The sequence below is a fragment of the Portunus trituberculatus genome, chromosome 2 (assembly GCF_017591435.1).
Source record: "Portunus trituberculatus isolate SZX2019 chromosome 2, ASM1759143v1, whole genome shotgun sequence".
Classification (NCBI taxonomy): domain Eukaryota; kingdom Metazoa; phylum Arthropoda; class Malacostraca; order Decapoda; family Portunidae; genus Portunus; species Portunus trituberculatus.
The window spans coordinates 10158803-10173737 of NC_059256.1; the positions used below are offsets into that span (position 1 = coordinate 10158803).

The 14935-nt window shown below is 40.4% G+C and overlaps 1 protein-coding gene across 3 annotated transcripts in view; it reads right to left on the bottom strand.

Moving 5' to 3' along the window:
• Window positions 1–3351: 3351 nt before the first annotated feature.
• LOC123505447 (calcium-transporting ATPase sarcoplasmic/endoplasmic reticulum type-like) overlaps window positions 3352–14935 on the bottom strand; it is a 44126-nt gene continuing 32542 nt past the window's right edge. For 2 of the 3 annotated variants that reach the window (XM_045256764.1, XM_045256773.1), the window contains exon 11: window positions 3352–4486. In XM_045256764.1, the coding sequence (XP_045112699.1) occupies window positions 4464–4486 (23 nt within the window). In that variant the 3' untranslated portion in view covers window positions 3352–4463. Of the gene's footprint in view, window positions 4487–6470; window positions 6523–14935 lie in introns of all 3 variants that reach the window. The other variant, XM_045256782.1, reaches the window with a different exon arrangement.

Consider the following 14935-nt stretch of genomic DNA (forward strand, 5'->3'; position numbering starts at 1 on the left):
GGAGTGGGTGGGGACGAGTTGTGACGGTCAAGTATTGAGTTACTTATAAACACTGATGTGAGTCTATACCTGGTAACATTTCCCTTGTTTACTGAGCTGTCATGTTCATTCGTGGCTGTTTCGTCCTGGGGCTGGCGAGAGAGAGAGAGAGAGAGAGAGAGAGGCTATGACATGACGCCACTTACGTTTCTTGACTGAGTAGCGGCGGCCGTCCCATCAGCACACACACACACACACACACACCACCGCTTTGTGCCTTCAACGATGAATAAATAGTTAACTTCAGCTTACCAAGAGGCTACAAACAAGGTATTCTTTTCGTTATTATCGCTATTATCAACGCTCCAGTCTTCATTGTCACTGTCTCACTGCGCCACACCCCGCCGCCACCGCCCCTCTGAACACACTGACGGGGAAATCCACACTCCACACTCCACAGCGCGGCGTTCACAAGGGACAGTTTTGGCGGGAAGATCAGGATTAATTCGAGAGCCAATGAAAGTATGAAAAATGGCAGTATGACATTACATAATCTAGAGACTAACTACGGGGAAACAATGGAGGATTTGAAACGAGATGGGGAAAAAAAAAAGATAGGGAGAGAGAGAGAGAGAAGAGAGAGAGTAAATAAATAAAAAAAAAAGGTGAATTGTTTTTTTCTAATTAATGGCAAGAAAAAAATTAATGTGAAGTTTAAGGAGAGAAAAATAGAGCAAGCAAAGGACGAGAAAGGAGGACGAAAGGAGGAGAGGAGGAGGAGGAGGAGGAGGAGGAGGAGGAAGAAAGAATGAGACGACTTAAATATGACCAGAAATATAAATTGTTAGTTGAAGCAGTGGGTAAGTGAAGTGCGTGACAGTGACGCAAGTGTACACAGAGAATAAGTGAAGAAGTGAAGTGATAATATGAGACAGAGTGACATGACTGATACATTGCAGGAGAAATTATCACTAAATCAATAAGAACATTAGGTCAAATAGCTGGCTGGTGGGGTTTGAGATACGAGATACCCCAAAATCCTTCCTTTACCCCGTTCAAACACAATGAAATGGATAAAACTGAAGAATAGGAAACCCTTTTCTAATCATTAAAACAAGCTATACAACATGTCTTAGGTTAGGTTGTTAGATTAGTAAATTTTCCTACTTTTCCTTAAAATATGGCAGTTTTTATCCTTACAATTCTTTTACGGATCGCCATATTTCGTCTCTTCGCTCCTCCCCCTAAACTCCCGATTCCCCACAGTCCTCCAAGCTTACTGGAGCAGAGGTGGGGTGGAGGGAGGCGGGGGATGGAGAGAACAAATCATGTAGAGTTTATTGTACGAAACTTTAACAACCAACTAAATAATTCTGCAGGCACCGGAATATTAATTGAATTACGTCCCCACATTAAAAGCATCACAGACATGTTGTATAGTATTCTAATTCCATGTGTTTGTTTGTTTGTTAGTTCTTTTCACCGGCACCTATTAACTCTAACACCATCACATCTTCCGCCACAATCACCACCGCCAAAGTACTGTATCATCTTGCATGCTTGTTTTGGTGATTAGAAAGGTGGTCCTATTCTTCATTTGTACATGGAAACCTGGAAATGTATTATGTAAATGTTGAGTATTGATGAAAAAATATATTGAAATTCTCTCTCTCTCTCTCTCTCTCTCTCTCTCTCTCTCTCTTCACAAACACAATCTATCAATCAACTCATTTCCCTCTCCTCTACTTCTACAAGAGAGAGAGAGAGAGAGAGAGAGAGAGAGAGAGAGAGAGAGAGAGAGGCAGTCTCTCTCTTCACAAACACAATCTATCAATCAACTCATATTTCCCTCTCCTCTACTTCTACAAGAGAGAGAGAGAGAGAGAGAGAGAGGCAGTTTCTCTCTCTCTCTCTCTCTTCACAAACACAATCTATCAATCAACTCATTTCCCTCTCCTCTACTTCTACAGAGAGAGAGAGAGAGAGAGAGAGAGAGAGAGAGAGAGAGAACTACACCAAGCTAGCAGCCTTAGACAACTCCATATCTTCATTCATTTCCTCTCTGTCCTACCTTTTTACTCACCTCCACGCCCCACAGCAGCAATAGGGCGCCTTCCCAGCCACGCACATAGACAGACAGGACACAAAACGAGGCGTGGGAGGAGAAAAGTCAGTAAATATTGCGAAGGGAACACATTACATAAACACACCGCCACGTGGTTTCCAGCTGGTGGTTCTTGGGAGGAGTTCCATTGAATTTTGTGTTCCTGGGCAGTTTTTGCTTATTTTCTCTTATTTTTTATGATTTTTTGCTTATTTTTATATGTAGTGTGAGTTATTATATTGATTTTTGTTATTTGTATCGATTTTCATTTCCTCGTTAGGCTAGTAATATTGTGTTCTGGGGTGGACATGTGTGGCTTATTTCAGTTTTTGCTTATTTTCTCTTTTTTTTGTTTTTTTTTTTATTTTTATATGTAGTGTGAGTTATTATATTGATTTTTGTGTTATTTGTATAGATTTTTGGGTTTATCGTTCTAGTAATATTGTGTTTCTGGGGTGGACATGTGTTGCTTATTTCAGTTTTTGCTTATTTTCTCTTATTTTTTATGTTTTTTTGCTTTTTTATATGTAGTGTGAGTTATTATATTGATTTTTGTTATTTGTATCGATTTTTCTGGGTTTATTTCCTCGTTAGGCTAGTAATATTGTGTTTCTGGGGTAGACATGTGTTGCTTATTTCAGTTATTTGCTCATTTTCTTTTTTTAATGTTTTTTTGAGTATTTTAATTTGTGGTATGAGTTATGTTGAATTTTTGCGTTATTTTTATTGACTTTCCTGGGTTTATTTCCTCGTTTGGGTATTGATAATGTAAATAAGTGTGTGTGTGTGTGTGTGTGTGTGTGTGTGTAGGCTATCACATAACACATAGATGAAGTTAAAAATCAGACAATTTCAGAAAGACATGATAAATTAGAAAACACTTTTTTTTTATTTATTTTCATCTTACCAAAACTTTCCGCTTCTAATTTGCCTTCAACTTAATAGGGGAAAGAAACATGACAGCCTTGTAGACCAGATAGAGAGAACAATGCGCTCCTATCTTTTCTTATCTTAACCTTCCACTGATAATTCTGAGCCTATAGAGAGAAGAGTCACATAGTTTGAAGTCTCTATAGAATACCCATGTGGAAACTATTACGTCTCTCTCTCTCTATGAACACGAAAAACTATCATTCCAGAGAGAGAGAGAGAGAGAAAGATTACTATTATACACACGCTTTCGTCCTGCCATTCACACACACACACACACACACACACACGGGGATAAGATGAGTTAAGAGTCAGGTTAGGTGTCGATAAAATTCCAGTTTGGTGTATTTTAAAGTTTATTCTATTCGTCAACAATGAATGAGTTAGACGCAGGAGAGCACACAGCTGCGCCTTCAATGCACCGGAGAGACGTGGGGGGATGGGGTCGCTGGCTCGCTGGCTGGCTGACTGACGGACTGACTGACTGGCTGACTGGCTGACTCAATGACCAACTGTGCTTTTATTTCCTGGCTGACTGACTGGCCGACTCACTGACTGGCTGACTGACTGCCGTGCCTCTCGCCGTGATAACAAGAGGGAGGATAAAAATTCTATCTAATGAAAACACAAAAAATGTACAATAGTTTGAGACACCCATTGTGGCGGCGGCGGCGGCAGCAGTAGTAGTAGTAGTAGTAGTAGCAGTAGAAATAGTAGTAGTAGTAGATGTGTATTTAACCTTCCTTACAGCCTTGAATCTTGAGAATACTTGAGATCTTTACAAGGCGACGGGAAGGCAGAGTAGTAGCAGTAGTAGTAGTAGTAGTAGTAGTAGTAGTAGTAGTAGTAGTAGTGATGTTCTGTAGCAGGTGTTAGTTTAGCTACGTTACCATCTGGATTTGACTCTGTGAACTAAAACAGACAGCCAAGGATTACTGTTAGTCGGGGAGGCTGAGGGGAGGAGCTGGCACAGAGAGAGAGAGAGAGAGAGAGAGAGAGAGAGAGAGAGAGGATTAGCTAGCAAGATCAAGGAAGAAGAAGCTAGTGAGTTAAATATGAAATGAAGGAATGAGGAAAAAAGAAAAACAGGCAAATGAATGAAGCAAGATTAAAAGATACGAAAAAAAGATTACACTAAGCGAAGAATTCATTAAAAAAAAAAAAAAAGCATTAAACTGAATGGCTGTCATGTCTTGTAGCCTTATAGAGAATTACAAGCTACAACAGAGACAGAGAGACACAGACGGGGGGAAAAATAATAAATAAATTAACAAAATGGAGGGTGAAGCGAGTGTTTGGAGACAGAGGAGTAAAAAATATCTTAACACATTACCGGTGCCAGGAAACTAGACAGAAACAGAGAGAGAGAGTGTAACGGGGAGGACATGATCTACAGCTACATTTTGAGGGGAAGAGTGGCATCGAATCCTTCTTGACCGACGCTCTCTTCTTACTTTTTAATAGGATCGGGCACTGCAAGGAAAATACAGACATTACAACCCAGCGCCACACAGTCACCCCGCGAGACATGCCCAGCTTAACACAGACACACACTGACATTTTTTTTTTTTAAGCTGATGTTCCTGTCCCGGACATTTAAAACAGTAATAAGCTGAGAGGGACATTTGAAAGGGACATTTTTTTTTAAGCTAGTGTACCATATCTAGACAAACATCAAAAAGCTTCCTCAGACATTTAAAATACTGCCCTAAAGTTCCTCTCCCGGACATTTAAAACAGTAATAAGCTGAGAGGGACATTTTTAAGCTAGTGTACCATATATACAGAAACATATAAAGCTTCCAAAGACATTTAAAATACTGTCCTAAGTTACAAGGGCCATTTTTAAACTAGAATAGTACCCGTGTGTATTAAAAATAGCAAGATATATACAAATTTTTACCGCAAAGCTTTCCCAGACATTTAAAACCGTACATTAATGGTTTATGTACAAGTATGGCTTAAAAGGCTCAGATGTTTTCTAAAGTTAATATTGTACCACTGTAAATATAAAAAAAGCGATATATGTAATAATTTGAGGCATTTTCCTTTTCCCAGACATTTAAAAGCCTAAATTTGCCATAGTTTATATACAAATATGGTTTTAAAAGGCCAGATATTTCATAAGCTGGTATTGTACTACATACATATATACATCATTAGATAAGGCAGTTTGTTATATGTCTGTAGGGTTAAAAATATCTGGTTTGTACTTCTGTCAACATCAAAAGCCACATTATATAAAATTTTCTACAATAGTTTTTTTCTAGACATTGAAAAGGTTAATCTGCCTTTCCTTATCAACATTAAAAACTCCAAATTGTCAACACTCAACTCTGAAAATTGATAAGACAATATATTACAGACTCACTCTCTCTCTCTCTCCACACACACACACACATACCAGCTTTACCATACAGCTCTCTCTCTCTCTCTACACATACCAGCTTTGCCACACAGCACCATATCTCTGCCACACAATACCACACCACACAGCACCACTCTGCCACACAGCAAAGCACCACACTACCACAACACCACTCTACCGCACAGCTAAGCACCACAGCACCACAGCATCACTAAATCACCACTATAGCATCACAGCACCACTCACTCTGCCACACAGCTAGGCACCACACAGCACCACAGCACCACACAGCTCTTCATATTAGAATCCTTGCCACAGAAGCTTCAGGTGAATGGAGAACGCACACAGCTGTTCTCTGCATACCTGTGTTTGTGTAGCCTTTAACACAGGTGAAGCATAACCTTACCTGTCCACACCTGCCCCACACCTGTTCACACCTGCCTTAGTAATGATTGTAAGCTCGTTAACCAGTCATCTAGCTATTGGATAACACTCACTAATTTGGCTGTTATTGCTGTTGTTATAAAGTACTATTGCTGTTATTAAACCCTGCTAGTTGTTACTGTTGTTCTATCTCTCTCTCTCTCTCTCTCTCTCTCTCTCTCTCTCAGGTTAGACACACACACATGCAAGGGTCTATGTTCTGCAACTCTGTGTCTCCTCTTCACTACTTTCCAAAGGGTCTAGTTGAAGTGATGCAGGTTTTTAAGAGTGTTTTTATGGTTCTAGTGACAGATAAACAACATTTCTGCTTTCTAAAGGGTCTAGTTGAAGTGATGTGGGTTTTTAAGAGTGTTTTTATGGTTCTAGTGACAGATTAACAACATTTCTGCTTTTAAAGGGTCTGATTGAAGTGATGCACGTTTTTAAGAGTGTTTTATGGTTCTAGTGACAGATTAACAACAATTGTGGTTTCTAAAGGGTCTGATTGAAGTGACGCAGATTTTAAGAGTGTTTTTATGGTTGTAGTGACAGATTAACAACATTTCTTAAAGGGTCTAGTTGAAGAGAGAACAGACTCGCAGAACACACACACACATACACATACACACACACACAGACATGCACAGGGCAGCACATGCAGACTTACGGTTGCAACTTGAAACAGGAAGCTTATTCAGTTCACTTCCTTCCTTCCAATGCTGGGGATGCAAAGGAGAAGGTAAGACAGGGCAGGGGCTGAACAGGCATGCCAGAGGAACCCATGGGCATTTGGTGGAGTTATTGAAATGTTTAATGGGGAAATGGCTGGGGTGGGTCGGGAAGATCTTGCAATAGGGGAGAGAAGAGAGAATCGAGACAGATGGAGAGATTTTGTACGAGAGAGTAATGTCATATAAAAAAAGACACGTTTAGAAAGAAAATAAGAGAAAGAGAGAGAGAGAGAGAGAGAGAGGGGAAGGGGGGAGGGGACCAATCCATAAGCCAAACAGGGCAAGGGATACAACATACAATCATCAAATAAGCCAAAGGGAGGGAGAACTCACAAATACAACTCAAGAATGACAATGTAAAATAGAATCAACAACACAGTGCAAGGCTCACCATACACACACTTAGTCAATATACATGTGAGGGGGGGGGGGGCTCAGAGGGGGTCAAAATGTGTGTATTAATGAAGGGTATACAGAGCAGGGCAATACAGGGTGTTTGGTAAGTCACAGGGAGGTTCAAAGGGGTTTTAAATGCAGTACAGGGTGTGTGTGTGTGTGTGTGTGTGTGTGTGTGTGTTTAGCAGTGTCACCTCTCTCCTGCCACCATCACACACACACACACACACACACACATCTTAACACACCCTGTACAGTTTATGTGGCCCAAATATACAGGGTGGGGATATACAGGGTCTGGGGGTATGTATGCAAGGTCAGGTCACACACACACACACACACACACAGGTCAAAGGTCATACATAGACCACCAGTCACAAACCCGTACTGTTCATCTCCTTTTCCTGTCTCTATGCTTAGTGACTGCCTGACCTCACCTGACCTCACCTAACCTAACCCAAGCTGACAGTACCTGGTGATATTGTAACCTTCCTAACATCAAAAAAGGGTAAAATATAATGAGGATGCTGAGACAGGGGTGAAAGGGGAGCAGGGAAGAGGGGGAAGAGGGCAAGAAAGGAAAGTGAATGAGAAAATGAGAGAAAAGTAATATGAATGAGAAAATAAGAGGTTGCGAGGGGTGGAAGAAGGAGAGGAGAGAAGAGGACAAGAGGGCTGAGAGAAAAGGAATGTAAAAGAGAAAATGAAGAGAAAGAGAAAATGAAGAGAGAAAGATAAAATAAGGAGTAGAGAGTATTGAAGGGGATAGGAAAATAGGAAATGAAAAAAAATTGAAAAGGGAAACGAGATTAATCTGAGCCTACCCTAATGAAATATGGTCCGAGATTTTTATTTATGTATTTTGTTCATCTATTGAGTTGTAGTGGTCAGTAGCCTCACCTAACCTAATGTGTCCTAACTTGTCTTAACACATTCCTAACTTAAGCTGTGACCCAATCCTTACCTAACCTAACCTAACCTAACCTAACTTGTCTTAACACATTCCTAACTTAAGCTGTGTGTCACTCAATCCTAACCTAACCTAACCTAATGTGTCCTAACTTGTCTTAACACATTCCTAACTTAAGCTGTGACGACTCAATCCTAACCTAACCTAACTTAATTTGTCCTAACTTGTCTTAACACATTCCTAACTTAAGCTGTCACTCAACCTTAACCTAACCTAACCTAATGTATCCTAACTTGTCTTAACACATTCCTAACTTAAGCTGTGACTCAATCCTAACCTAACCTAACTTAATTTGTCCTAACTTGTCTTAACACATTCCTAACTTAAGCTGTCACTCAACCTTAACCTAACCTAACCTAATGTGTCCTAACTTGTCTTAACACATTCCTAACTTAAGCTGGTGTCACTCAACCCTTACCTAACCTAATGTAACTTGTCTTAACACACTCCTAACCTAACCTAACTTGTCTTAACACCCCTAACTTAAGGTAATGTGACACTGTCTTAACTTTACCCAACCTAACACTGTATTTCTCTTCTCTCGGCAATTATTTGAAGAGAAAACGTGTGTGCTGTTCTCAAACACACACACACACACACATAACTCGGAAAAACACATATACACACACACACGACTTTAAAATGCACACATACACACACACACATAGACACATGACTTGAAAACACACACACACACACACACACAAAACCCTAAATACACACACACATACACACACACACCTCTGAAATACAAAGTTGCATAAATCCTGTAATAGAAAGAATAATTGCATGAATATATATGATGCTAATACTAATCTATACACCCATAGCTACACCACACAGCCTGCACATGCTTACTACACCACCAAAGGCTCTCTAGCTATGTATATATACACTACACATATATACACCCAGCGCTCTCCATTTGTCTGTCTATACGTGTGTCTTGTCAGCCTTATATAAATTTTTAACTATAAATTTTGAAGTTTTTAATATATCTTTCTATTTATTTGCAATGTGACCTCAACTATATAACTTTTTTTCTTAATTTGACCTCACTTGACCTAAAGTTTGATGCTGTTACCTATTTTTCCTCCTTTTCTCCTTTTCTTTCTCTCTTTTCCAGTTTTTTTCTTATTTTATTATTATTTTTGGCTCTGACCTCATTTGACCTCATTTGACCTCACATAACCCTTGACTTGACTTAAAATTTGATGCTGTTACCTATTTTTTCCTCCTTTTTCTCCCTTTCTTTCTCTCTTTTCCAGTTTTTTTTCCTATTTTATTATTATTTTTGGCTCTGACCTCATTTGACCTCACATAAACCCTTGACCTGACTTGAAATTTGATGCTGTTACCTATTTTCCCTCCTTCTTCTCTCTTTCTTTCTCTCTTTTCCAGTTTTTTTTTCCTATTTTATTATTATTTTTACCTCTGACCTCATTTGACCTCATATAACCCTTGACTTGACCTAGAATTTGATGCTGTTACCTATTTTTTCTTCCTTTTTCTCTCTTTCTTTCTCTCTTTTTCCAGTTTTTTTTTCCTATTTTATTATTTTTGGCTCTGACCTCATTTGACCTCACATAACCCTTGACTTGACCTAAAATTTGATGCTGTTACCTATTTTTTCCTCCTTTTTCTCCCTTTCTTTCTCTCTTTTCCAGTTTTTTTCCTATTTTATTATTATTTTTGGCTCTGACCTCATTTGACCTCACATAACCCTTGACCTGACTTAAAATTTGATGCTGTTACCTATTTTCCCTCCTTCTTCTCCCTTTCTTTCCCTCTTTTTCCATTTTTTTCCCTATTTTATTATTATTTTTGGCTCTGACCTCATTTGACCTCACATAACCCCTGACCTGACCTGACCTATGAAGTGTTATGCTGTTACCCATTTTTTCCCCCTTCTTCCCCTATTTCTATCTATCTTTTCCCCATTTTTTCACTAGATTTTATCATTATTTCTGCCTCTGACCTTACATGACCTAAAATGACCCAATGACCTATGATCTACTCCTGCTTAATGTCACTTTATCTCGCACCTGACCTACTTTGACCTGATGATAACCTAGGCCTAATGGAGTCAAACCTAACCTAACCATTTTTTTTTTAAACCTAATAAAAAAACATTATCAACTTCAATTAATGCAACCTATCTTTTTTCACCCAACCTTGAACAAAAAGTGAGATATCTCTAAAAGTAAGCGAGATAGAAATTAAAGCGAGGCACTCACACGTAGCCCAACCCTTGCTCTATCTCTCGCTCTAAACCCCACCACGTTAACCCAACCCATTCCAGAGAAAAACGCAAAAACTAACCTCATCCGAGACAAACTAACCCCAGGCTATGACAAGAGACACACACACGGAGAAATGAAGAGATGAATAAAGACACAAGAGGTATATTTGGCTTACCTCTTAGAAGCTGTGTTAGTCGCCACACCACACCACACCACACCACCACACCCGTTAGCAGTCTTGACGGAGCAGCGGCGACAGCAGGAAGCAGAACAGGAGGAAGGAAGGAAGGAAGGAAGGAAGGACAAGAGAGACAGAGACAGAGAGAGAGAGAGGAGTAAAAGGATAAAGATTTAGATTTAAGACTTAGAGAAAGAAGAGAAGGAAGGAAGGAAGGAAGGAAAGAAGGAAGGAAGGAAGGAAGGACAAGAGAGACAGAGACAGAGAGAGAGAGAGAGAGGAGTAAAAGGATAAAGATTTAGATTTAAGACTTAGAGAAAGAAGGAAGAGAAGGAAGGAAGGAAGGAAGATGAGAGGAAATAAAAGAATTTGAAGGAAAAATGAGAGAAACAGGAACGCAGAATAGAGAGAAATGAAAGAAGAGGAGGAGGAGAAGGAGGAGGATGGAAAGAAATAGAGAAAAAAAAAAGATCGAAGGAGGAAACACTAAAAATAGATAAAAAACTAAAAACACACAAACGCACAAACACACACACACACAGAAGGAAGAGGAGGAGGAGGAGAAGGAGGAGGAGGAGGCAAACGATAAATGCAATAAAAAGTAACACACACACACACAAAACAAGCAAAAAGAGGAGGAGGAGGAGGAGGAGGAGGAGGAGGAGGAGATGAAGAGGCAAAAATCATAAAAACGCACACATACGCACACACACGCACACAGGAAGGGATTGTATGTACGTTTTATATCAACAGTTTATTCATTTTTCAACAATCATAACATCACAGTGGCTGGCTGGGGGGGGGAAGGAAGGGGCTGGCAGAGAGAGGGGGGCCCAAAGCTTTACCCCTGGTCACGTCACAGCCTCTGCAGCACCACAGCAGGCAGGGCACAGCAGAACTATGGCACAGCAATAACCTAGGCAGGGCTGTGAGGTGACCAGTGCATGACAAGATTCGGACAAGTGAGGTTGAGATGAAATGCTCAGTTCTCTGTGTGACTGTTTTCCAAGGCCACAGAGATGACCAGCTGGGTTTTCAAGAGTGTTTCTGTGGTAATAGTGTCGAAATCTTGTCAATCTGTCACTAGCACCACAAAAACACCCTTGAAAACACCCACATCTTCAGCTAGAGCCTTTGGAAAGAAGTAAGATGTAGGAGTGAGGCAACAAACTGACATCTAAGTGGTCTTTTTAACTCAATCACTCTTGTTGCTCTTGGATTTGCCCTCTAGTGAAAAAATAAGTTACCCAGCAGAGGAGGAGACGGCCGCCCTCTCTCTGCCGCTCCTGCCCACCCAGCCATAGGGAAGGACAAGGCAACGGGAGACACAGGACACAGGAGTTGCATAGGTTAGCTTGATACACTTGTAAACGCCGCACGCACGCACCAACGCACTCAAAGTTAATCGCAGCGAGACAACGAACCGCGACACACTGCGACACACTGCTACTCCGGCACCTTAGCCTTGACACACACACACACGGACAGACGGACAAACACCTGCGGCCGTCGGTGTTAAAGATTCAGACGCAGTAAGTCGCCTAGACAGCTAAAGTAAAAACAACTACACCACTACTGTCTACACCGCGAGAGGCCGGGCTGGGACTAAGGGGCCAGGGATAGGAAGGTCAGAATGTACCGCCAAACAGTCCCAGCCCAGCACAGACCCATCACAAGCTGCTATAGTCGATGAATGATGGGGAAACTGCCAAATGACTCACTACAGAGGACAGATGGGTGATGATGACGATGAACACGCAACACTTGGCAAACTGTGGGTATTATCAGCTTTCTCTCCCTCCCGCTGTGTTGCTGTTTTCTCTCCCTCCTGTGGCTAGCCTGACCCAACGTAACCTAACCTAACCTAACCTAACCTAACCTTGCTCGCTGAACACACCCACAAAACACACCTTAAAAAAATTGTTGTTGTTGTTTTCTAGTGCTAAACAAGAGAGAGAGAGAGAGAGAGAGAGAGGAAAAAATTTATACTAACCAAGAGGAGGAAAAAATTATGATAACTAGGAAAAAGGATGGAAAAATGATGCTAACTAGGAAAAAGGAGGGAAAAATGATGCTAACCAGGAAAAAGGAGGAAAAATGATGCTAACCAGGAAAAAGAGGAAAAAATGAGGAAAATGGAACAAGATAAATAAAAATGAGAAAAAATATATGTAAAAAAAAAAAAATGATAAATAGAATAAATAATCGCATGCAAAATATATATATAAAAAAAATATATATATATATACCCCAAAAAATTGCCAAAATTTGAGTCACCACCCTTAACACCCCACAAAATCACCAAAATTAGCGTCACCACCCTTAACATTCCACAAAATCACAAAAAATTAGCATCACCATCCTTAAACACCCCACAAAATCACCAAAAATTAGCGTCACCACCCTTAACACCCCCACAAATTTGAGTCACCCATAGAAAGCCTAACTAATACCCACAAAATCACCAAAATTAGCGTCACCACCCTTAACACCCCCAAAAATCACCAAAATTTAGCATCACCACCCTTAACACTCCCCGAAAAATCACCACAAATTTGAGTCCCCCATAGAAAGCCTAACTAATACCCACAGCTTGCCACAGAGTTGGTGAATGGGGGGGGGGCGGCCGATGACACAGAACATTAAAACAACGACACATCGATACTCACAACTCAAGTCTCAGAAGTGAGGTTGTTGTTGTTGTTGTTGTTGTTGTTGTAGTTGTTGTAGTAGTGGTGGTGGTGGTGGTGGTAGTGGTAGTGAGTGGAGTGGAGAGAGAGAGAGAGAGAGAGAGAGAGAGAGAGAGAGAGAGAGAGAGAGAGAGAGAGAGAGAGAGAGTAAGGAAGAGGAGACAATGAAAGAATGAAGAGAATTTGAGGAGAGAGAGAAAGGGAGGAAAAAGAGGAAACGAGAGGGAAAAAGGAGGAAAACAAGAGGAAAGGGAAGGAAAAGAGGAAATAAAACTGGAAAAATGACGAAAAAGAAGAAAAAAATGAGGAAAATTGAGAAAATATGAAAGAAAGGAGGAAAAAAGGAGGAAGAGGAAAAAACTGGAAAATTGAGAAAAGGAGGAAAAATGAGGAAAAAAGGAAAAATGAAGAAAAGGAAAAAACTGGAAAAATTGGGGAAAAAGGAAAGAAGAGGAAAAAGGAGGAAAATTAAGAAAAAAGAGGAAAAAGAGAAAATTAAGGAGAAAAAGGAAAGAAAGAAGAAAAGAGGAAAATAGAAGAAAATGAGGAAATATAAGGGAAAAAAGAATCAAGAGGAAAATTAAGGAAAAAGTGAGAAAAGAGGAAAAAGTGAGGAAAATGAGGAAGAAAAAGTGAGGAAAATGAGGAAAAAGTGAGGAAAATTAAGGAAAAAGTGAGGAAAATGAGGAAAAAGTGAGGAAAAAAGAAAAAAAAGTGAGGAAATGAGGAAAAAGTGAGGAAAATTAAGGAAAAAGTGAGGAAAAGGAAAAAAGTGAGGAAAAATGAGGAAAAGGAAAAAGTGAGGAAAATTAAGGAAAAAGTGAGGAAAAGAGGAAAAAGTGAGGAAATGAGGAAAAAGTGAGGAATGAGGAAAAAGTGAGGAAAAAAAAGGAAAAAGTGAGGAAAATGAGGAAAAAGTGAGGAAAAGAGAAAAAGAGGAAAATGAGGAAAAAGTGAGGAAAAGAGGAAAAAAGTGAGGAAAATTAAGGAAAAAAGTCAGGAAATGAGGAAAAAAGTGAGGAAAAGGAAAAAATGAGGAAAAAGAGGAAAAAAGTGAGGAAAAGAGGAAAAGAATCACAATTACCACTCACCACCAGCCTTTGAGTCCCAGAGCTGGCTTCACTAGTGTACTGATGGTGATGATGATGATGATGGTAGTGGTGGTGGTGGTGGTGGTGGTGATGGTGGTGGTGGTGATGTCTTGCATAAAAAAAAAAGTTATTAATACTGTTTTGTTTGGCTGACTGGAGGAGGAGGAGGAGGAGGAGGAGGAGGAGGAGGAGGAATGATGGCACTACTAATGATATAAATGATGATGAAGAAGAAGAAGAAGAAGAAGAAGGAGGAGGAGGAAGGAGGAGGAGGAGGAGGAGGAGGAGGAGGAGGAGGAAGAGAAATGATAGAGAGAGAGAGAGAGAGAGAGAGAGAGAGAGAGAGAGAGAGAGAGAGAGAGAGAGAGAGAGAGAGAGAGAGAGAGAGAGAGAGAATAATGGTCCCACACATAAATGCACTTTTAGAGAGAGAGAGAGAGAGAGAGAGAGAGAGAGAGAGAGAGAGAGAGAGAGAGAGAGAGAGAGAGAGAGGACAGTTACGAAAGTTATATAAATAATGTGACATGAGCAGTAGTAGTAGTAGTAGTAGTAGTAGTAGTAGTAGTAGTAGTAATGATATGTGTTGCTAATCTATATTTACAAGGGCCAGGAAGCCAAGAGGGGGGGAGGGGGGGCGTTTACCAGGGAGAGATAAGGCAGTAGAAGGGATGGACATTGACTAAGACAAGGCATAGGCACACCATACTGATAAAGGCAACTGGAATGGTGAAGGGAGGAGGAGGAGGAGGAGGAGGAGGAGGAGGAGGAGGAGGAGGAGGAGGAGGAGGAGGAGGAAGGAGATAGAAGGGAAATGGGAGAAAGGAGAAGGAAAG